We start from the raw sequence: 22,639 nt of genomic DNA on the forward strand, positions 1-22,639 counted from the left end.
CTGCATGGCATGTGAGATCTTAGTTCCCTGACCAGGGATCAAACCCTTGCCCCTGCGGTGGAAGTGCAGAGTCCTAACCACTGGACTGCCAGGGAAGTCCTAAGTTCAGTATATTTTGAAGGAAAATAGTTAACTATGTAATACATGACTTCTGTAGGCTCTTAGCATTTCAGCAGTGTGTGTTCTGTCTAGCTCTGGGATGTGTGTTTTTTGTTCTTAGACTCTAGTGTCAGATATGTAAATTTTTTGCATTAAAAAAATGTTAAAATCAAAGGATTTTGAAATCAAAGCGTTTTGAGGTAAGAGAGGGTAAACGGTTAAGACCCTGATTTTTAAGAGTTTCTCCCTTCTGTGCAGTACACGTTCTCATCCTTCTTTTCTGTGTTTGTTTTTTAAATATAAAAGTAGGGTTAGGGCTTCCCTGGTGGCGCAGTGGTTGAGAGTCCGCCTGCCGATGCAGGGTACACGGGTTCGTGCCCGGTCCGGGAAGATCCCACATGCCGCGGAGCGGCTGGGCCTGTGAGCCATGGCTGCTGAGCCTGCGCGTCCGGAGCCTGTGCTCCGCAGAGGGAGAGGCCATAGCAGTGAGAGGCCCGCGTACCGCAAAAAAAAAAAAGTAGGGTTATGTTGGGGAGTGACATTGAGGGACGATACTAAAGAGTTTTTAAAATTTTTTTCCAAGGCAAGAAAAAACTTGTCTTTTATTATTGTTTGAGCTTGAGGGGGCTTTAGAGATTTCTGGTCCAGCTGTAAACATGAGGAACCCAAGCTCCAGCGAGGGGCCGTGACAGGGGCAGAGCTAGGACTGAGCCCCAAGTTCCTGCTGTCTTTTTCCTGTCTGTGCTGCTCCCTTCTGTTTGCTTGTCTACTGGGTTTTTTGTTTTTCTTTCTTGTGTGTTTTGTTGGGGTACAAACTACAAACCCACATGTGCCTGCATGAGTTCGTATCCCATTCTGGTTCTGCCGCTGGTTGAACCCTGACTGATGGTGAATTTGGTTCTGAGAGTGGAATATAAACCCACACAGGCACAGGTGGGTTCATACTTGAGCAGAACAGGCCCACAAGAATGGAAATAGATGTGGATTTATTACAAGGGATTTGTTTACACAGTTGTGGGGCCGGGCTGAGCAAGTCCTAAGTCTGCAGGGCAGGAAGGGAAATGCCTAGTGGTCTCGGAGCTCAGGGAAGCTGTTAAGTCCTCTTGAGAAGGGCCCATCTAGATAATCTCCCTGGGGATACCTGCATTAGTGTTTGAGTGAATAACTAGGACTGTAGTTCTGCATAGCCAAGATGAGACATTAAAAAGCAACCACAAATCACTTTTGTGCCTAAGTTTAAAAGCATGAAGATCTTTACTGAATTAGATGCTTCGGACTGTCTGAACATATCATTTGTTACTTGCTGATCAGTGAAAATTCTTTTAGAATATACTTTAAAACCTCTAATATTAAAAGCCTACTTTTTAAAAAAATTAATTTATTTATTTATGGCTGTATTGGGTCATCGTTGCTGCGCGCGAGCTCTCTCGAGTTGCGGCGAGTGGGGGCTGCTCTTCGTTGCGGTGTGCTGGCTTCTCATTGCGGTGGCTTCTCTTGTTGCGGAGCACGGGCTCTAGGTGCACGGGCTCAGTAGCTGTGGATTGCAGGGTCTAGAGCACAGGCTCAGTAGTTGTGGTGCACGGGCTTAGTTGCTCCGTGGCTTGTGGGATCTTCCCGGATCAGGGCTCGGACCTGTGTCCCCTGCATTGGCAGGCGGATTCTTAACCACTGTGCCACCAGGGAAGTCCCTAAAAACCTACTTTTAATTACCACTTGCCTTCTAAGACATCATTTAAAGTGAAGATTTAAAACCTTTTCCACTGTTATCCATTTAAATCTCTGTCTACGGAAGAAAGCAGTTTATGAGAAACACAGCTGCGAACTGTGAGTGGTGCAGTGCAGGCTCTGTTTGAAGCAGACAGTCTTGCACGAGTGTTGTGAGCCTCCCCTAACACAAGCCTAGAGGGGTGCCCAGTGCAACTGGAGAGTCCAGACAAGGACGAGCCGGGCGTGGAGCCTGAGGAGCTCACCTTCCGTGAGATGGAAGGGTGTCACCACTTTTACTGAAGCCGTTTAAACATATTCATTCCTCTCAGAAGGGAGTCCAGTTTAAAGAGAGATTTTATTTATCCCTTTACATACTTGGTAAATAGAATACAGCCTTAACAGGATATGTTTAGGTCTAAAAAGTAAAAGTTTTGCTAGGTAATCCGATGACAAGGCATTTTTGGTTTTGTGTGAATCTTGTTCTCTAGAGAGAAGACTCAATAATATATCTCTGATGTATAGCTTTCAGACATGGTCTAGAACACTGCCGAGCACTTGGCGGTGGAGGGGCTCAGTCATTCCATGTGGAGTGACCAAGGCTCAGCACAGGCCCCGGCGCGCTCCTTCTCACGTCCACAGCCCTGGGAGGAACCAGTGTTTGCTGGGCAGAGGTCCCATGAGAAAGAGATCACGTCTGTCTCTAGATTCACTGCAGACTCGGTTTGATGTTACTGTTTACTGTTGGTAGTGTTATGGGGTGAGAAAGTCTAACTTGAGATGGATACTAGGATGCCTTTCCTTCCTTTGTATATGAAAGTAATGCTACATTTTCCCATATAATAAGGTTTTTAAAAAAAATTATTTTTGGCTGCGTTGGGTCTTCCTTGCTGCATGAGGGCTTTCTCTATTTGTGGCAAGTGGGGGCTACTCTTTGTTGTGGTGCGTGGGCTTCTCATTGCGGTCTTGTTGCAGACCATGGGCTCCAGGTGCGTGGGCTTCAGTGGTTGTGGCTCGTGGGCTCTAGAGCACAGGCTCAGTCATTGTGGCACACAGGCTTAGTTGCTCCACCGCATGTGGGATCTTCCCGGACCAGGGCTCGAACCCATGTCCCCTGCATTGGCAGGCGGATTCTTAACCACTGCACCACCAGAGAAGCCCTCCCATATAGGTTTTTAATGGTTAGAGAGTTGGAAAGGAGACTCGAGTGTCCTAGAAGATGACTCAGCAGGAAGTTGTTTCTATACCTTCCCTTTCTAATTCTGTTTTACTCTTTTGCCCAATTAATACAACTTTAATAATTGGAAAATAGCTTAAAATATGGGACCCTCTTTGTCTTACATTTCAAAACTATTTACTGTTTGTCATCAATAGATTGCCTACAGGCCTTATCCTCTAAAGTAAAATATAGAAATAACAAAGTTACCGTCTTCCAGATAATACGTGCTTTTGTTCCACTTAAAAGCAAGCCTTAAAAATGGTGGGCAGGGCTTCCCTGGTGGCGCAGTGGTTGAGAGTCCGCCTGCCGAGGCAGGGGACACGGGTTCGTGCCCCGGTCCGGGAAGATCCCACATGCCGCGGAGCGGCTGGGCCCGTGAGCCATGGCCGCTGAGCCTGCGCGTCTGGAGCCTGTGCTCCGCAACGGGAGAGGCCACAACAGTGAGAGGCCCGCATACCGCAAAAAAAAAAAAAAAAAAAAAAAAAATGGTGGGCATTAGAGCAGGGAGAAGTCTTTGATAGCACAGGATAAGTGCCCCAGAAGCAGGCAGCTGTCACCCAGTCTTACAGTCTGTTGAGCCACCTTGATGCTGGGAGAGGTGAGGAGACAGCAGCCTTGACATCACCTGCAAAGCAAGTTAGGCGTTGCCAGGGTTCCACGCCAGGGCGAGAAGAGCAGGCTCCATCTGGGTCTGTGCACGTGCTGCAGCTCAGAGATTGAGTTGTCTCCTTCAGGGCATCTAATGGGATTTCTGTCACTGGAATATCTACCTCTGAAGACGCAGCCTACCGTGAGACTTCCAGGTCTCAAGATACATGTTGGTGTTTTTCAGCTTACAAGAGTTAAGCATAAGATTGGCGTTAGGTGGTTTTGTGTGCATGTGGCATAATTAGATGAGAGAGGCAGAGACCAAGGGAGTCAGCATGGCAGCTCTGCCCACCTCGGGGCTCAGCGTCAGGCTCTGAAGGAGCACGTGTTGATCATGTGTCCTTACCGTGCTAGCTGTGGTGCTGCATCACTTCTGTGTTTTCACTCTGGACTTCTGTGCCTAGCCCCCTTTCTTTCAACAGAGCACTCGCCCCCACTTCTTTAGAACCCGCTGCTTTATTTCATTTCTTTGTTCAGCACCAGGAGTGGGCAGCGGGCCAAGGAGTGAAGCTGAGCCACACTGCTGCCCACCAGAGCCCCATGTGTGGAGGGTGGACAGGCGGGGCCTAGCTGCGTTCCACGTCTCCACCGGCTGCTGGTGTCCCGAGCTAAATGAGAGCCAGTGATGGTTTCTTGTTTTGTCTTTTTTTTTTTTTTTGATGGTTTCTTTTATAGACTGAAGTATGCTGAAATGGTGGATGTGTGTTTTTTGGTTGATGCTTTAAAATGACATTTGAGTTCTGTTTGCTGCAAACTTAGATTGATCGTTTTCTTTAATTTTTCTCTTGCGCTTGCTTTGCCATCACCTAGATTTCTTGGCTCTTATACTAGCTCTGACTACTTGGAAAGGAGCGTCATGTGGTAAGACGGGGCACTGGTGTGAGGCTGTGACGTGAGGGTCCCTCGCCGTGGCACTGGCATTACGTGCACTTGCAGGTGTTAACGTCGTCTTCAGTGCTTAGTCCAAACACCCAAAATGAGATAATGGCGCAGCTTTAAAGCTGATCATGACTAGACTCTGCAACAGTAGTCTTCTGTGGAAGTATATTCCAAGTGTCTGTGTGACTGCGTGTGCACATAAAGCTGGTGCAGCTTGGCTCTGCAGCGCTCAGAGGGCAGTGTTGCAACTATGGGTCCTGTTTAAAAGATTTCTTTTGTGTGAATTTTACGTGTTCTATATTAACAATTGGCAATCTGAAAAAATAAGCATGTGTTCACAATTTGATTTAAATGAGCCTTAAAAATCAAACAGTATTTGCTACTGTAGCAATTGCTAAACAAAAAATGGATCTGGTAAATCCAGGGCAAATTTTGAAGTAAAAAAACTGTCCAGAACACAGCAGTACCCTTTCATTTACAAGCTGGTTTTGGCTGCTTTGGGGCAGAGTTTGAATAGCTGTGACAGAGGCCGTATGGCCAAGAAGCTGATAGCATTTCTTATCAGCCCTTGGCTAAGGGCTTGCCAGCCCCTGGCCCGTGACATCACCTTCTGTGGTGCCTAGCCTGTGCCAGAAGCTGGCGCTTCATGCCTTCTTAGGCACTACACCAGAAGGGAATCTAATGAGGATTTGGGCCAATAAATATTTTTCAGAATATTTGGAAGACATCATTAAACCTACCAGCCATTACTATTTTTTGTAGACTACAGTGTTGAATAGTACAAATATACCCCGAATTTCATCTGCCTTTTGGTTGCCATCTTTTGGATGTTTTACTGATATTCTTAAAATACCTGTGCTGTCTTTACATCTCTTGTGCTGATGACTGGTTGAACTCGTTTGTGTATTTTGGTAGAGTACCCATACTCATAAGGGTAAATTGTGAAATTCTCAATTAAAAAAAAAAACTCAGGGATACTTAGAAGAATGGGAACTTGCTTTGTAAATGTGGATCCATCTGCAGGCGTTGGCATTTCCTCATTTTTCCACAGGGGGAAGTCTGCTGAGGCTGAAGCTGTGGACAGGCCGTTTGGGGAGAAGCGCTATGACCCACTGCAGGCCACACCACCCCCTCCGCCGCCGCCTGCCCAGTACAGCCAGGCCGCCCAGCCCGGCCCTAGCACCACCCTCAGCCTCCACTCACACACCAAGGGGACACTCGGCGAAGGTAGGTGGCTCAGGAGTTGGCAGGACCACTGTAATAGACTCACACTTAGAAGATAAAAAGTACGTGCTCGAAACCTCTGGGCTGAGAACAGCGAAAAATAAGGGGTTTTGTTAAAAGAATTTCTTCCTTTTTATGATAATGACAGTTATATCGGACAAGCCTTTTAGCTAAATAGATTTTAATCTGCCTCCTTAACATAGCTTAATTGCTGAAAGTTGTTTTTGTTTACCAGTACACCCAAAACTAAATGTTTGAATGGTGGTTTGTAAAAATTATGGTGATGTCCGTCTTCTCACGTGGATATAGGGTGGCCATAGGGCGGCTGTAGAGTTTCACATAATACGTGTCCCTGAGCACCTCGTCTTTGCATTTGTGTTCTGTGGCGGAGGCTCATCGAGATAGATCCCATCAGCTCCAGAGCGCTCACCTCCGGGTGGCGTCCCTGCGTGTGAACCCACGTCTTCTCCTTCACATCTCTGAGCAGTAACTGTCTCTCTTCCCGGGCCACTGGCCCAGCTCCTCTCCCCCCTGTCCTGCTTCCTTCATCTTCCTCTCCCCTTCCCCATAATCCTTCCCTTTGCCTTCCAGCAAGTGCCACTGCCTCATGCCACCTTCCCAGCTCCACGGCCATTAGACGTCCTGGAAGGGACTGTTGTCTCCACCCTCCCAACATCTCTCTTCTCATTTGGTGCTTTCAAAGGATACACCACAGTTCACCCATCTCCTGGTGATGTTTTGCTACTAGAAACAGTGCTCCTCTGTATTTATGTAGGAGTCCAATCCCAGGGGTATAATTTGATATTACTTTATGTTAGGATTTTCTTTACACACTATCATGTCTGCAGATAAAGTTTAAATTTTTACTCTCCAAACCTTATGCCATTTTTGCACTGGCTGAGACACCATAGTAAAATGTTGAGTTGAAGTGATGGTGGCAGACATCTTTTGTTAGTTCCCCATTGTGGGGAGAAAGGATTGAATGTTTCACCGTTACAATGTTAGCTGTAGGGTTTTTTGTAGGTGCCTTTTATTATGTTTAGAATGTTCCCTTCTAGTCCTAGTTTGCTGAAAGCATTTTGTCAACTGTTTTCTTCTTGTATGTACATTGTCCCTCAGTATCTGTGGGGGACTGATTCCAGGACCCCCCCCACCACCACTTCACCCCCATCCCACCATGCACACTGAAATCTGCGGATACACAAGTCCCCTGTGTAACTGGTGTAGTACAGTCGACCCTCTGTGTCCATGGACTGTGCATCTGCAGATACAGGGGGCCAAACGCACTAAAATGATCCTAAGATTTGTCTCCTTCATTCTGTTTCTGTAATAAGTTATCTTAGTATGTTCACAAGGAGCTTTGGTTTATAATTTCCTTATAATGTCCTTGTCTGGTTTTGGTATCAAAGTTGTGCTAGTTTCATGAAAGAGAGCTGGGATGTGTTCCCTCTTTCTCTCATTTCTGGAAGAGTTTGTATAGCACTGATATGATTTTTTCCTTAATTATTTCATAGAATTCAGTTGGTGCTATGTTGCACTGCCACCAGCGGTACAGAGGGTCCCTGACTTATGACGGTTTGACTTTACGTGGTGCAGAAGCGATAAACATTCACTAGAAACTACTTCGAATTTCGATCTTTTCTCAGGTTAGCAATAAGCAATACAATCTCTCGTGAAGCTGGGCAGCTGCTGTGAGAAGAGCCCCCAGTCATACGCTGCATCACGGGGGTGAATAACTGACACACTCTGAACTGTCCTGGACCCAGAGAGCCAGTCTGTTTTTTACTTACAGGACAGTATTCAATAGATTGCATGAGATATTTAACACTTTATTATAATATTTCGTGTTAGATGATCTTGCCCCAACTGTAGGCTAGTGAGAGTATTCTGAGCACGTTCAGGGAGACTGGGCTGAGCTACGATGTTCTGGTAGGTCCTGTGTATTAAGCACATTTTTGACTTTGAACCTCCCCTGGGAAGTCGAGGAAGATCTGTACATGGAAATTTCTGGTATTCCACATCTTTGCCAGTGCTTGGCATTACCAAACTTGTAAGTTTTGCCAATTTAATGGATGTGAAATGATGTTTTTTGTTTTTGTTTTGCATTTTCTTTATTAATAGTGATGTTGAGTATCTTATTGTATGATTACTGGTTAGTCTAGTCTTCACTTGTGTTTTTGCTTGTTCAGGTCTTTGCCTATTTTCCTATTGGTTGATTCTTTCTTATGGATGTATAGGTATTCTTCATAGGTTTTGGATCCTAATTTTTTTTAAAATCAGTTATACATGTTGTACATAGCTTCTGCCAATCTGTGACTTTTCTTTTTTAACTTTAATTATGGTGAGTTTTGTAGTACTGATTTTTTTTTTTTTTAACATGGCCAGTTTTGTCATTCTGTTTCTAATTTATTGTGGACACTGGAGCGGGGTCACTCTGATGCCAGTCTCTGGAGGCCAGGACTCCCAGCCACATGACCCTGACTCCAGGCAGCAGGTACATGAACACTGTCCCAGGTGTCCCTGCTACCTCCTGGCCCCTCAGCATCACACACGGCCACCAGGGGTCAAGATTGTCCTCAGACTGCTGACCCAGACCCAGTCATTGACTCTGACACCAGGACAGGTTAAGATGAGAGGGACATCAGATGACTGTTAGAACTTGTGTCAGGAAGGGCGTTTTGGTTTTTGTTTTCTGTATGGATGAAAAGTTGTTTCAAGATTTATTCCTAAAAACTTAGTTTAACATGGTCACCACGGTCTCCCACAGATTACCACTTGTTGATACTTTCATGAATGAATTACTTATCTGGAGAGATTTTATTCTTGACCCATTATAACATCTTTTCCATCTCACAAACCATTACAGTCAGTTAGAGATGGGTTTGTAATTCTTTTTTTGTTCAAGCCACCGAATGTACTTCATTGTTTTTCTTATTGAAGTATAGTTGACTTATAGTATTAGTTTTGATGTACAACATAGTAATTCAGTATCTGTTTTCAGGAAGTTTTTGAAGTACTTATATGTGTGTGTTTTTCAGGTAATTCCATGTCATTGGATTTTCAGAGCTCTTTAGTGTCCAAACCAGACCCACCTCCATCTCAGAATAAGCCAGCAGCTTACAGACCAGCCAACCGAGAAGATGCTGCCCAGTCTGCTTTCTATCCCCAGAAAAGTTTCCCAGATAAAGCCCCAGCTAATGGGGCCGAACAGACTCAGAAAATGATCACTCCAGCATACAATCGATTCACACCAAAACCATATACAAGTTCTGCGCGGCCATTTGAACGCAAGTTTGAAAGTCCTAAATTCAGTCACAATCTCCTGACGAGTGAAACTGCACATAAACCTGACTTGTCTTCCAAAGCCCCCACTTCTCCGAAAACTCTGGTGAAAGCACACGGTTCCACGCAGCCTCCGGAGTTTGACAGTGGAGTTGAGACGTTCTCTGTCCACGCAGATAATAAGCCTAAATATCAAGTAAACAGTATCAGCACAGGGCCTAAAGCTGTGCCTGTGAGGTAAGATTTTTGCCTTTTTCTTGGCCTGGTGATGTCTCTCACATGAGTTGGGTGTAGTTTTGGGAACCTTACTGATGATTTCAACTCAAACTTTAAGCTGAATGGTGTTGTCCAAAATGTTGGAATGACTGATTAAAGGTTCTGCAAGAGGCACTAACGCTGGTGCTCATTATCTCCATTGTGTTAGAACCTAGGCTGAGAGGCACTGTATTTCACTCAGGGTCACACAGCCGTGCTCAGGGAGCCTAGACCCAGCCACTGGTCTGACTTCTGACCTCAGAGCCGGACTCCTAACCAGCCCTGGCTTCCCATGACCTCTGACCTCCAGCTGGGGAGGCACGTTTGGAGAATATCCCCAAAATAATAGAGTATCTGTATTCTTCATCCACTGTTTATTCAGCAGTGAGTTTGAAAAGAAGTAAAGAGGTAATAACCTCAAAATGGTTATTTAAAAAAGAGCTTTCTTAATAGTTTTGGTCAGATGGCTGAGCAAATGAGATGAAGCCAGCCTGCCTGGAGCCGTGCTCCCTACACCCCTTCCCTCATCTGCACAGTGACCAACCAGACCCGTGCTGGCCACACAGAAACCTCCCTAAGCCACTGACGCAGAAAGTACTCGCGGGCCACCTGCAGGCTGCCTCCCGAGCGGAAGGACAGGACAGCCAGGGGATGTGGAGGAGCAGGCCCCCTCACAGGGGCCCAGCGGTGCCCATGCTCACCGCTCTGGCCACGGAGGAGTGAAGCCGCAGCTCCCTGCACTTACTTTCATTTTCTTGGCCCATCTTTCTGCTCACCTTTAGTCCTGGCTCAAAACTTTGCTTCAAGAAGTCCTGAGAACCTGCACTTTTGAAGGAGAATTGGTACCACATCCCCTCTGCCTCGGGCGTCTTTGTGTGAACCGCGTGAATGGACCATCTCCTCTCCATGAGCGAGCGATTGCCCACACCAGAGTCTTTATTACCTCACGGAATTGGGCGTCTGTGCTTAGGGAGTGGGGAGGGAAGGCCATAGTATGCACACCAGAAATCCTCAGGAGAGAGCGAGCCTAATTAGTGTATTTTATCAGGTCTAAGATGCCATCAGTTGTGAGATGCACCACTGTCTTACGTATCACTAAGAAGGAAAAAACATGCTACCAATTAAACCATGATGTGCCATCAGTTTTAAAACACCAATTTCATGGATGTAAAATATTGGGTGAGCAATGTATCAGGCTTTGCATGTTCTGATTGCAAAAATCAGTAATGAAGGTAACTTGACTAGTTACCTTTAAAAATGACATTGAGGGCTTCCCTGGTGGCACAGTGGTTGAGAGTCCGCCTGCCGATGCAGGGGACACGGGTTCGTGCTCCGGTCTGGGAGGATCCCACATGCCGCGGAGCGGCTGGGCCCGTGAGCCATGGCCGCTGAGCCTGCGCGTCCGGAGCCTGTGCTCCGCAACGGGAGAGGCCACAACAGTGAGAGGCCCGCGTAAAGCAAAAAAAAATAAAAAAATAAAAAATAAAAATGACATTGACTTCTCGAGGAAGAATATGCATAGTTATCCCTGTGAGTAAAGTCTGTCAGTCACTGAAAACTTATTAAAGTAAGTAACTGCTTGATTATATGGAGAGTTAAAAATAGAATGAAACCACGGACCAGACTAGCAGTGAAAGCTCCTGTATGTCACTAGGAATGTACTCATTAGCCATTTCTGAACTCTCAGTCCCTCAGCTGTAGAAGAGGATGAAGATGAGGATGGTCACACTGTGGTGGCCACCGCCCGCGGCGTATTTAACAGCAACGGCGGGGTGCTGAGCTCCATAGAGACCGGCGTTAGTATAATTATCCCACAAGGAGCCATACCTGAGGGAGTCGAGCAGGAAATCTATTTCAAGGTCTGCCGAGACAACAGCATCCTCCCGCCTTTGGATAAGGAGAAAGGTGAGTGTGTGATTTCCTGCTTAGTTTCAATAACTCGAGTTGCCCTGTGCGCTCTTCAAAGCTTATTGTGCTCAGTAGACAGGATACCCTAGACCTCTATTCTCCCCCCACCCTGGCTGCCCTCAAGTTCCTTCTACTAGGGAGGGCCTCTCAAATGAGCACTGTGGAGAGGGGAGCCTGTGCTACCTTCACTGTGACGGTGGCAGTAGGGGACGGGTCATTGGGCACTCCTGTACCTGCCAGCCAGTCTTAGCCGACCTCACCAGATTTGTCTTTGAGTCGTTCCTGCCTTGCAGCTCTAGAGATGGATTAGGTAACACCCACTCCAAAGGCCTTGCTCTGTGCCGCCACCTGCTGGTGGAATGTAAGGCTCTCGGGTTAGGTCTTCCTCACCGCGCAGACCTAGCACAAGTGAACACGCCGCAGAGGAGGAAGCATCCCCATCGGCTGTTGCGGTGTGTGTTTCTGAGCTGCTTCAGGAATCTAGGAATGCTCTTATTTTTCACAGTCTTCCAGATCTGTCAGGGTGATATGATAATGAACCATGCTGCAACTTCTTTTAGAATATTTTAGCAGTGCTTTGCTTCCTTAAATACATTATTTTAGCTCATTTTCATACATTTTGCCAGAATACTAACATGTTGGCCCTCCTGTGTGAATCTCTTAAACCAAGTCTGTAGCAAATACAACATTAAAAACACAAGATATAAGTAACATTTGTAAAATGTTTGAGTATGTCTTATACCATAAGAATACTGTGATTGAATGAAGTAGCCACCAGCAACGTTGTGGCTATTTAGCACTTGAATTGTGGCTGTTTTAATTGAAACGGGCTAGAAGTGTAAAATACACACCAGTTTCAAAGATTCAGTATATTGCTCACATGTTGAAATAATGTTTTGGATATATTGGGTTATATAAAATATTAAAATTCAACTGTTCCTTTTTAATGTGGCTACTGGAAAATATTAAGTTACATCTGTGGCGCCTGTTACATTTTTCTTGGTCAGTGCTACTACAGAAAACTAACCTCTTTGGCTTCAAAGCATATGGTTAGAAGGAGGGTGAGGAGAACTGTGGGTCTAGAAGGAAGCCAGCTGTCTAACCTCTCTCCTCCCGCCCCAGGTGAGACCCTGCTGAGCCCCTTAGTGATGTGCGGGCCCCATGGCCTCAAGTTCCTGAAGCCCGTGGAGCTGCGCTTACCACACTGTGCGTCCATGACTCCTGACGGTTGGTCTTTTGCTCTAAAATCATCCGACTCCTCGTCGGGTATGCTGTCTTCACTCTGTCCTTTGGGGGCTTTGGGTACTGTCGTTGATTGACCCCTGGGCTGACGGAGCTACCCATGCTGTCTGTGCACAGATCCTCCCTCTGTTCCTGTGGCCTTGTAGGCATCACCAGTGTTTTGGAGTTTATTTGTGGTGCATATATTGTAAATGAAAACTGAAAGGTAGAGAAGCTTCTGCCTTGTAAACATTGATGATTTGGCCAAAGGTTGACTGTTCTTGGTGTTCAACAAAATTATTCTGTCAAAATTTTTAAGATGAGGTGGGAGAATTGATATTGTCCTACATATATATGCATTTTCGTCTTTATACTAAAATGATTTGATTCCTTTATGTAATAATATTTTTGGTTACTATTTCTCAGTCTACAGAGTATATATATATATATATACTTTGTAGGTGTGTGTGTGTAGGTGCACACACACTAGAGAAACTTGAAAGATAAAAGACCTTACACTGTGATCATACTTGGCCATGGTTTTTCCATGTAAAATTCAAAATAACTTCTGTAATACACTTTTAAAATGGCTTTTTGCTGTCGAGATTATAATTTCAAAGCTTCCATTGCATTTTCACATTTCTCACTTCCTTGGGTGACTAAGTCAGTTAGACTAAAGTCAAGAACTTTCTATATTTATGGCATAGAACACTTTAATTGAACCTGATGTAGAAAAAAAAGAATTTAAATTTCTTCTGAATTTTTGATACATCAGATGAGCATTATACAGTGTTAGTTTGGTACAGTATGAAATAGAGTTTTACGGTGTAAAGAACATATTTTAATATTACCCAGCATAAAATATTACATATATATTCACAAGTACCCCATTTTCTGGGAAAAGTTCTTCAGGAACTCCACTGAGAAACATTTTATTAGCCTAGTTTGAACTAATGAATTAACATTAATGAAACTGCATTTAAAACATATTCCGAAAGTCAGGTTTTAGTGTGGACTGTGATCGTCCTCTAACCCAAAATAGGTTGAGGGTCCTTAAAGTAACTATCTGTCGTTACTTGTTTTATAAGGGATTTTTTTTCCATATATGAAAAAAATCAGTATGCTTCATATAATTTGTTTTGTGCCACAGAACATGTTATTTTGTTAGATTGAAACAACTTACTTTTTCCTGTGTTAAATTTGAGTATGTACACCTAGAAGAGAAATGTAATTTTATGTAAATTCTGTGTGGCTTTGGAATGCTTTTGCTACTATAAATTTCTGTTTTATAAAGTCAAGGGTAGAGTTTGATAGCTACTGACTTAATTCCAAGAAGCATTTATTAGTATATTGGAAAGAATTTTGAACCTAAAGATAAAGTTTTTCCCAAGAGTTGTCATAACTATCTCATTGCCTAAACAATTTATCTGCAGTATTGCATAAGCCCACGTGTATCTGTGAAGTTAAACCCCTCTGTTTTAAACTGCTGAGCCCACCATGACTCAGACGTCGCTTAGGTAACGGACAGCTTACAGTCTGCAGGGTTTCTCAGCCTTGGCCCTGTGGGGTGTTTAGTAGCCTCCCTGGCCTCCACCCGCTAGATGCCAGTTGTGACAAGCAAAATTGCCTCCAGACATTGTCCCCTAGGGGGCAGAACTGCTCCTGGTGGAGAACTGTTGCTTTACAGGCAGCAGCTTTGACTGTCACTTACCATGGACACAAGAGATGTACGGCTGTCTCAGCCTTCTTTACGTTGAGTCCACTGCCAGGGCTCCTTAGCTGTAGCTGCAAATCTCAAATCACCTGGTTAAAAGCTGGTTAAAAACTCCAAAGCCCAGGCCCTGCTTCAGTCTTACTCAGTTCAGTGACTTTTGGAAGCATCATGAATGTGTTATACAGCAGGATCAGGGCTAAGAATCTCTGGCCCAGTCTCAATGAATTTTTTTTTTTTTTTGTAAAGGGGAGGAGGCTCCTTAAACCGAATTCTGCAGAATGTTCAGGGTTTCATTTGGTCTGTCAAGTGTGAGAAAGGTGTTACCATACTCAGCTCAAATGGGGTAATCGTAATTATTGTCTAGTCTAAACTTATGAAAGTGAAAGAAGGGTACTCTTTTTTTTTTTTTTTTTTTTTTGCGATATGCGGGCCTCTCACTGCTGTGGCCTCTCCCATTGTGGAGCACAGGCTCTGGACGCACAGGCTCAGCGGCCATGGCTCACGGGCCTAGCCGCTCCATGGCATGTGGGATCTTCCCGGACCGGGGCACGAACCCGTGTCCCCTGCATCGGCAGGCAGACTCTCAACCACTGCGCCACCAGGGAAGCCCAAGAAGGGTACTCTTAATAAGTGTTTGGACTCGGGCAAACTGGAACTGTCCCAGGCACATGATCACCCTAACTTTTATTCATTTTTTAAAGGGCTCGAACTTGAAAACATAAAAAATAAAAGAGAGGGCCTCCCTGGTGGCGCAGTGGTTGAGAGTCCGCCTGCCGATGCAGGGGATACGGGTTCGTGCCCCGGTCTGGGAGGATCCCATATGCCGCGGAGTGGCTGGGCCCGTGAGCCATGGCCGCTGGGCCTGCGCATCCGGAGCCTGTGCTCCGCAACGGGAGAGGCCACAACAGTGAGAGGCCCGCATACCGCAAAAAGAAAAAAAAAAAAAAAGACCTAAAAAATAAAAGAGAAATCTGCAACAGCTTTTGGATCATTAGATTCCAGTGGGTCTCCAATGAAGTATATATATAGCACTAAGAGTTTTGGTACAAGTGCAGTATGCTGAAGAAGAGGAAAATTGTATCTAAATATATATATGTTAGTGTTTGTCCCATGATTGCAAAGCATTACAGATAGCAGTTTAACCAACCAGAAATGACATGAACTTTTTTTTCTCTCGTAGGCGATCCTAAAACCTGGCAAAACAAGTGTCTTCCTGGAGATCCAAATTATCTTGTTGGAGCAAACTGTGTTTCTGTCCTGATTGACCACTTTTAATTCTTAAAATATAGGAACTTGGTTAAATAATGTGAAACTGGGTTAAACTTACTAAATCTAAATGGAACCACTCCATCAAGTATTATACCTTTCCTAGAATTCATACTGCAGTGTGTTAGTATCACACACTTTGTTTGAACTGGAGAGGCTGAGTGAACATCCCCTGAATCGTTCTCGGGAAACATGCTGCCTGCTGCATGTTGGGGGTTGGTGTTGGCTACAGGCTCCAAGAAGTGATGCTTTGTAATGAGTTTTGTACTTTTATATGGTCACTGCTTAACTTCACATATTGATTTCCGTTAAAATACCAGCCAGTAAATGGGGTGCATTTGAGTTCTGTTCTTTCTAAAGTACACTGTTTCAGACTTTATTATGGCCCTGGCCTGGCATACACATTTTTATTATGCATGAGGTAATCACACGTTTTTAAAAAGCACCTCAAATGTATAACCAGTGTAGTGGATTTAACAGAAATGTACAGCAAGGGGAATTTATAGCTTTTTTTTTTTTTTTTTTTTTGCCGGGGCGGGGCAAGTGAAGACAATTACTTACTGTATATGAAAACTCATTTTTCTTAGGGAAGGACACCAAAGCATGTGAGACTGGTTCTGTGGCCTCTTTGGATCTGTAAGTTAACCATATCACCATAAACATACTAACCAGCAGGAATGCCTTACCCTCGTGTTTTTAATTCTTAGATCATTCTGTGTATTCCTAAGTTTTTATGGCTTTTGTGCACATCTAGATACTGTATCATGAAAAGATTGAGTGAATTGTGGATGTGGTGGTTTCAGAAATGTGTAATCACCCAGAAGAAAATAATGGTGTGGTTTGGGGTGGGTTTTTTTTTTGTTTTGTTTGTTTGGCAAGGGGCAGTGGTTGTTTTCTCTCTCCTTTTTTTTTTTTTTTTTTTTTGGCTATGCATTTAAAAACTTTTGATGTTTTAAGGATGCTTGTACATAAGGCGTGCATTCCACTTTGTTCTTGGTTTGTAAATTGACTTTTATAAACTTTACCTTTTTTATACATAAACAAAACCAAGTTTCTTAAGGCTACCTTTGTATTCTCTCCTGTACCTCTTGAGCCTTGAACTTTGACCTCTGCAGCAATAAAGCAGCATTTCTATGACACACACAAGGTCAGTTTTTTAAGAAAAAGAATGCACAGAGTTGTTACATTTTTAAATGCTGCATTCAAAAGATACAGTTACTCAGAATTCTCTAGTTTGAATAAATTCTTGCGAAGTATCCCTATTGTAATTTGTGATATGATGCTGTGCCCTAAAGTGTATTTTTTTACTAATAGACAATTTATTACGGCACATCAGCACAATTTCTGTTTAGATAATAAACCACTACATTCTGTTAATCAATCAATAGGTGTGACTGAATTTCTTTTGCAGTTATTAAAAAAAATCTCAAATTTCTAAATCTGCAGAATAAAACTTTTTAAAATAAAGTGCTGGTTTGGTCTGTTTGCCCACTATTTCTAGTATTGTTTAACTTCATAATCCTAGTTTAAAATCCTGCACACTGATCCTCATCACCCAGTTGCCTGCTGCCACATTGGTCCTGGTGGGGGTGGGGGATTTGGAGTGAGCCCCTGTTGCCAGTGCATCCTGGCAGAAGACAGAGCTGGAGAAGGGGGGGGCAGGTGGAGTCTTCCCACTGTGCCTGTAAGTGTATGTGGATGTATGTGTTTATTTGTGTTCCTTAGGGCCAACCTGTATATGGTTTTGTCTCCTCCCTTACAGTTTTTAGAAAAACATAACATGGGCTGATTGTGGGGATTTAATCTGCAATTCGTGCAGATGCTACCAGAAAATTACCAGAGCTAATCAATGAATTTAGTAAAGTCACAGGATACAAAATTAACAAACAGAAATCTATTGCGTTCCTATACACTAACAATGAAAGATCAGAAAGAGAAATTAAGGAAACAATCCCATTTACCACTGCAACAAAAAGAATAAAATATCTAGGAATAAACATACCTAAGGAGGCAAAAGACCTGTACGCTCGCAGCAAAGTATAAGATACTGATGAAATAAATCAAAGATGACACAAACAGATGGAGAGATATACCATGTTCTTAGACTGGAAGAATCAGTGTTGTGAAAATGACTGTACTACCCAAAGCAATCTACAGATTCAGTGTACTCCCTATCAAATTACCAATGGCATTTTTCACAGAATTAGAACAAAGAATTTTACAATTTGTATGGCAATACCTTGAGTAGCCAAAGCAATTTGGTGGGGTGGGGGCATGGGGGGAAATGGAGCTGGAGGTATCAGGGTCCCTGACTTAACACTATACTACTACAAAGCTACAGTAATCAAGACACTATGGTACTCATACAAAAACAAATACAGATCAATGGAACAGGATAGAAAGCCCAGAGATAAACCCATACACCTGTGGTCACCGAATCTATAACAGGAGGCAAGGATATACAATGAAGCAAAGACGGCCTCTTCAATAAGTGGTGCTAGAAAAACTGGACAGCTATGTGTAAAGAATGAAATTAGAACACTCCCTAACACCATACACAAAAATAAACTCCAAATGGATTAAAGACCTAAATATAAGGCCAGACACCATAAAACTCTTAGAGGAAAACATAGGCAAAACACTCTGACATAAATCGCACCAAGATCTTTTTTGACCCACCTCCTGAAGTAATGAGAAAAACACAAATGGGACCTAATTAAACTGAAAAGCTTTTAGCACAGCAAAGGAAACCGTAAACAAGGTGAAAAGACAGTCTTCAGAATGGGAGAAAATATTTGCAAATGAATCAACGGACAAAGGATTAATCTCCAAAATATACAAACAGCTCATGCAGCTCAATGTCAAAAAAACAACCCAATAAAAAAATGGGCAGAAAACCTAAATTGACATTTCTCCAAGGAAGACATACAGAAGGCCAACAAACACATGAAAAGATGCTCAACATCCCTAATTACTAGAAAAATGCAAATCAATACTCAATGAGGTATCACCTCACGCTGTTCAGAATGGCCATCATCAAAAAGTCTACAAACAAATGGTGTAGAGGGTGTGGAGAAAAGGAAACCCTCCTATACTGTTGGTGTGAATGTAAACTGGTACAGCCACTATGGAGAATAATATGGAAGTTCCTTTAAAAACTAAAAATACAGCTACCATATGATCTAGTAATCACACTTGGGCATACATAAGGAGAAAACCATTAATCCCAAAAGATGCATGCACCCTAATGTCCATTGAGCACTATTTAAAATAGCAAACACATGGGAGAAACCTAAGTATCCATCGACCGATGAATGGATAAAGAAGTGGTGCACATACCCAATGGAATACTATTCAGCCATAACAGAATGAAATAATGCCATTTGCAGCAACATGAATGGACCTAGAGATAAGTATACTAATTGAAGTGAGTTAGAAAATGACAAATATCATATGATACCACATATTTGGAATCTAAAAGATGATACAAATGAACTTATTTACAAAAAAGAAACAGTCACAGACCTCAAAAACAAACTTAGGCATTTGTGTTAGCCATTTGTGGAAATCCACTTACTCTTTTATTAATTTTTAGTTTTTTATCTTCAATAAATATACCTGAATTAAAAAACAAACTTATGGTTTCCAAAGGGGAAAGGGTAGGGGAGGGATGAATTAGGAGGTTGGATTAACATATACTCACTACTGTATATAAAATAACAAGGATCTACTGTATAGTGCAGGGAACTCAATATTGTATAGTAACCTATATGGGAAAAGAATCTGAAAATGAATAGATATTTGTATATTTATAACTGAATCACATAACTGGGCACCTACCAGGCACTGGTGGGGGACAACGAACACCTAAGGGGATGGGATGAACCCCTGAGTGACCAGGTAGGACATGGGAGTGGGGCGGACGGGAGGAGAAGTAGAGGCAGGTTGGGACCAGTGCCCCGGAGGGGTGGCTGGGGGAGAGGAGGGGTTCCCATGCCCAGAGGGGCCCACCCATGGTGAGGGGAGCAACGGGGATGGGGAGATACCCTAGGGAGATGGGAGGATCAAAAGGGAATGCGGCCGGCATTTCCCCTGCCCACTTGGGCCCTGGGACCCTGCTGAGGTCCTGGTCCTGATCCTCTGCGCTCAGAGGGCCCCTCCAGCTGCACTGAGCCAAAGCCCTGTCCACGTACCCCCACCCAGGGCCTTACTTCTACACTCCACACTCCAACGACCCCTCTGGCCATGCTGCCATTGTCGGTGGCACAAGTCCTTAGCATAGGTCCCCGCCCCCGCCTAAGCCCCACCCCCACAGCTAAGGCCTTTTCCAGTTTTTGTTTTTATTTATTTTTTTGCTCTTGTGCTTCTGTTTTAACTTGTTACTGTTTCACTTTTATTTTTTCTAATATATTTTTTATTTTCCTAATTTTTTATTTTTTGTTATTGTACTCTTTTTTTTTTTTCCCTTCTTTTTTCTTTTGCCACGCCATACAGCTTACAGGATCTTGGTTCCCAGCCGGCGCGTTGGGCTTGAGCTCCTGTGGTGGGAGCACCAAGTCCAAACCACGGGACTAACAGAGAACCTCAGACCCCAGGGAATATTAATCAGAGTGAGGTCTCCTGAAGGTCCTCATCTCAGCAACAAGACACGGCTTTTGTCCAGCTGCCTGCACACTCCAGCGCTGGACACCTCAGGCTAAACAACGAGTAAAACAGGAACACAGGCCCCCCATCAAAAAAATGAAACGACAAAAAAATATGTTACAGATGAAGGAGCAAGGTAAAAACCTACGAGACCAAATAAATGAAGAGGAAATAGGCAACCTACCTGAAAAAGAATTCAGAGTAATGATAGTAAAGATGATCCAAAATCTTGGAAATAGAGTGGAGGCACGAGTTCAGAAAATACATGAAATGTTTAACAAAGACCTAGAAGAACTAAAGAACAAACACAGTGATGAACAACACAATAAATGAAATGAAAAATACACTAGAAGGAATCAATAGCAGAATAACTGAGGCAGAAGAACAAGTGAGCTGGAAGACAGAATGGTGGAAATAACTGCCAAAGAGCAGAATAAAGAAAAAAGAATGAAAAGACTTGAGGACAGTCTCAGAGACCTCTGGGACAACATTAAATGCACCAACATTCGAATTATAGGAGTCCCAGAAGAAGAAGAGAAAGACAAGGGTCTGAGAAAATATTTGAAGAGATTATGGTCGAAAACTTCCCTAACATGGGAAAGAAAATAGTCACCCAAGTCCAGGAAGCACAGAGAGTCCCATACAGGATAAACCCTAGGAGAAACGCACCAAGACACATATTAATCAAACTCACAAAAATTAAATTCAAAGAAAAAATATTAAAAGCAGCAAGGGAAAAGCAACAAATAACATACAAGTGAATCCCCATAAGGTTATCAGCTGATTTTTCAGCAGAAACTCTGCAGGCCAGAAGGGAGTGGAAGGATATATTTAAAGGGATGAAAGGGGGAAAACCTACAACCAAGATTACCCAGCAAGGATCTCATTCATATTTGATGGAGAAATCAAAAGCTTTACAGACAAGCAAACGCTAAGAGAATTCAACACCACCAAAAACAGCTTTACAACAAATGCTAAAGGAACTTCTCTAGGTGGGAAACACAAGAGAAGAAAAAGACCCACGAAAACAAACCTAAATCAATTAAGAAAATGGTAATAGGAACATAAATATCAATAATCACCTTGAATGTAAATGGATTAAATGCTCCAACCAAAAGACACAGACTGGCTGAATGGATACAAAAACAAGACCTGTACAAATGCTGTCTACAAGAGACCCACTGCAGACCTAGGGGCACATACAGACTGAAAGTGAGGGGAAGGAAAAAGATATTCCATACAAATGGAAATCACAAGAAAGCTGGAGTAGCAATACTCATATCAGACTTTAAAATAAAGACTGTTACAAGAGATAAGGAAGGACACTACATAATGATCAAGGGATCAATCCAAGAAGAAAATGTAAAAGTTGTAAATATTTATGCACCCAACATAGGAGCACCTCAATCCATAAGGCAAATGCTAACAGCCATAAAAGGGGAAATTGACAGTAACACAATAATAGTGGGGGACTTTAACACCCCACTTTCACCAATGGACAGATCATCCAGACAGAAAATAAATAAACACAAGCTTTAAATGGCACAATAGACCAGATAGTTTTAACTGATATTTATAGGACATTCTACCTGAAAGTGACAGAATACACTTTCTTCTCAAGGGCACACAGAACATTCTCCACGATAGATCACATCTTGGGTCAAACACCAAGCCTTGGGAAATTTAAGAAAATTGAAATTGTACCAAGCATCTTTTCCAACCAACATGCTATGAGATTAGAAATCAATTACAGGGAAAAAAATTGTAAAAAACACAAACACATGGAAACTAAACAGTGCGCTGCTAGATAACCAAGAGATCACTGAAGTAATCAAAGAGGAAATTTAAAAATACTTAGAAACAAATGACAACTAAACCATGATGATCGAAAACCTATGGGACGCAGCAAAAGCAGTTCTAAGAGGGAAGTTTATAGCAATTCAAGCTCACCTCAAGAAACAAGAAGAATCTCAAATTAACAACTAACTTTACACCTAAAGCAACTAGAGAAAGAAGAACAAAGAAAACTCAAAGTTAGTAGAAGGAAAGAAATCATAAAGATCAGAACAATGAAATAGAAACGAAGAAAATAATAGCAAAGATCAATAAAACTAAAAGTTGGTTCCTTGAGAAGATAAATTTATAAACCTTTAGCCAGAATCATCACAAAAAAAAGATACAGGGGACTTCCCTGGTGGCTCAGTGGTTAAGAATCTGCCTGCCAATGCAGGGGACATGGGTTCAAGCCCTGGTCCGGGAAGATCCCACATGCTGTGGATCAACTAAGCCTGTGCATCAGAACTAATGAGCCAGCACTCTAGAACCCACGAGGCAGAACTACTCAGCCTGTGTGCTGCAACTACTGAAGGCCGCATGCCTAGAGCCCGTTCTCCGCAACAAGAGAAGCCCCCTCAATGAGAAGCCTGTGGACTATAATGAAGAGTAGCCCCCACACGCTGCAAGTAGAGAAAGCCATGCACAGCAATGAAGACCCAATGCAGCCAAACATAAATAAATTTATATATAAGAAAAGGGGGACTTCCATGGTAGCACAGTGGTTAGGAATCTGCCTACCA

General features: G+C 43.2%; 1 protein-coding gene across 9 annotated transcripts in view; it reads left to right on the plus strand.

The window, feature by feature from the left end:
* Positions 1-16,886, plus strand: part of TJP1 (tight junction protein 1) — a gene marked incomplete at its 5' end in the record, with an annotated part of 254,313 nt that extends 237,427 nt beyond the window's left edge. For 4 of the 9 annotated variants that reach the window (XM_081227283.1, XM_081227285.1, XM_081227289.1 and 1 more), the window contains 5 exons: positions 5,601-5,776; positions 8,812-9,292; positions 10,998-11,215; positions 12,341-12,484; positions 15,334-16,886. In XM_081227283.1, the coding sequence (XP_081083409.1) occupies positions 5,601-5,776; positions 8,812-9,292; positions 10,998-11,215; positions 12,341-12,484; positions 15,334-15,428 (1,114 nt within the window). In that variant the 3' untranslated portion in view covers positions 15,429-16,886. The remainder of the gene's footprint in view (positions 1-5,600; positions 5,777-8,811; positions 9,293-10,997; positions 11,216-12,340; positions 12,485-15,333) is intronic. The other 5 variants (XM_081227284.1, XM_081227287.1, XM_081227291.1 and 2 more) reach the window with 2 other exon arrangements.
* Between the last annotated feature and the right edge of the window lie 5,753 nt (positions 16,887-22,639).

The sequence above is a fragment of the Mesoplodon bidens genome, assembly GCF_964165515.1.
Source record: "Mesoplodon bidens genome assembly, chromosome: 3".
In the NCBI taxonomy this organism is placed as follows: Eukaryota; Metazoa; Chordata; class Mammalia; order Artiodactyla; family Ziphiidae; genus Mesoplodon; species Mesoplodon bidens.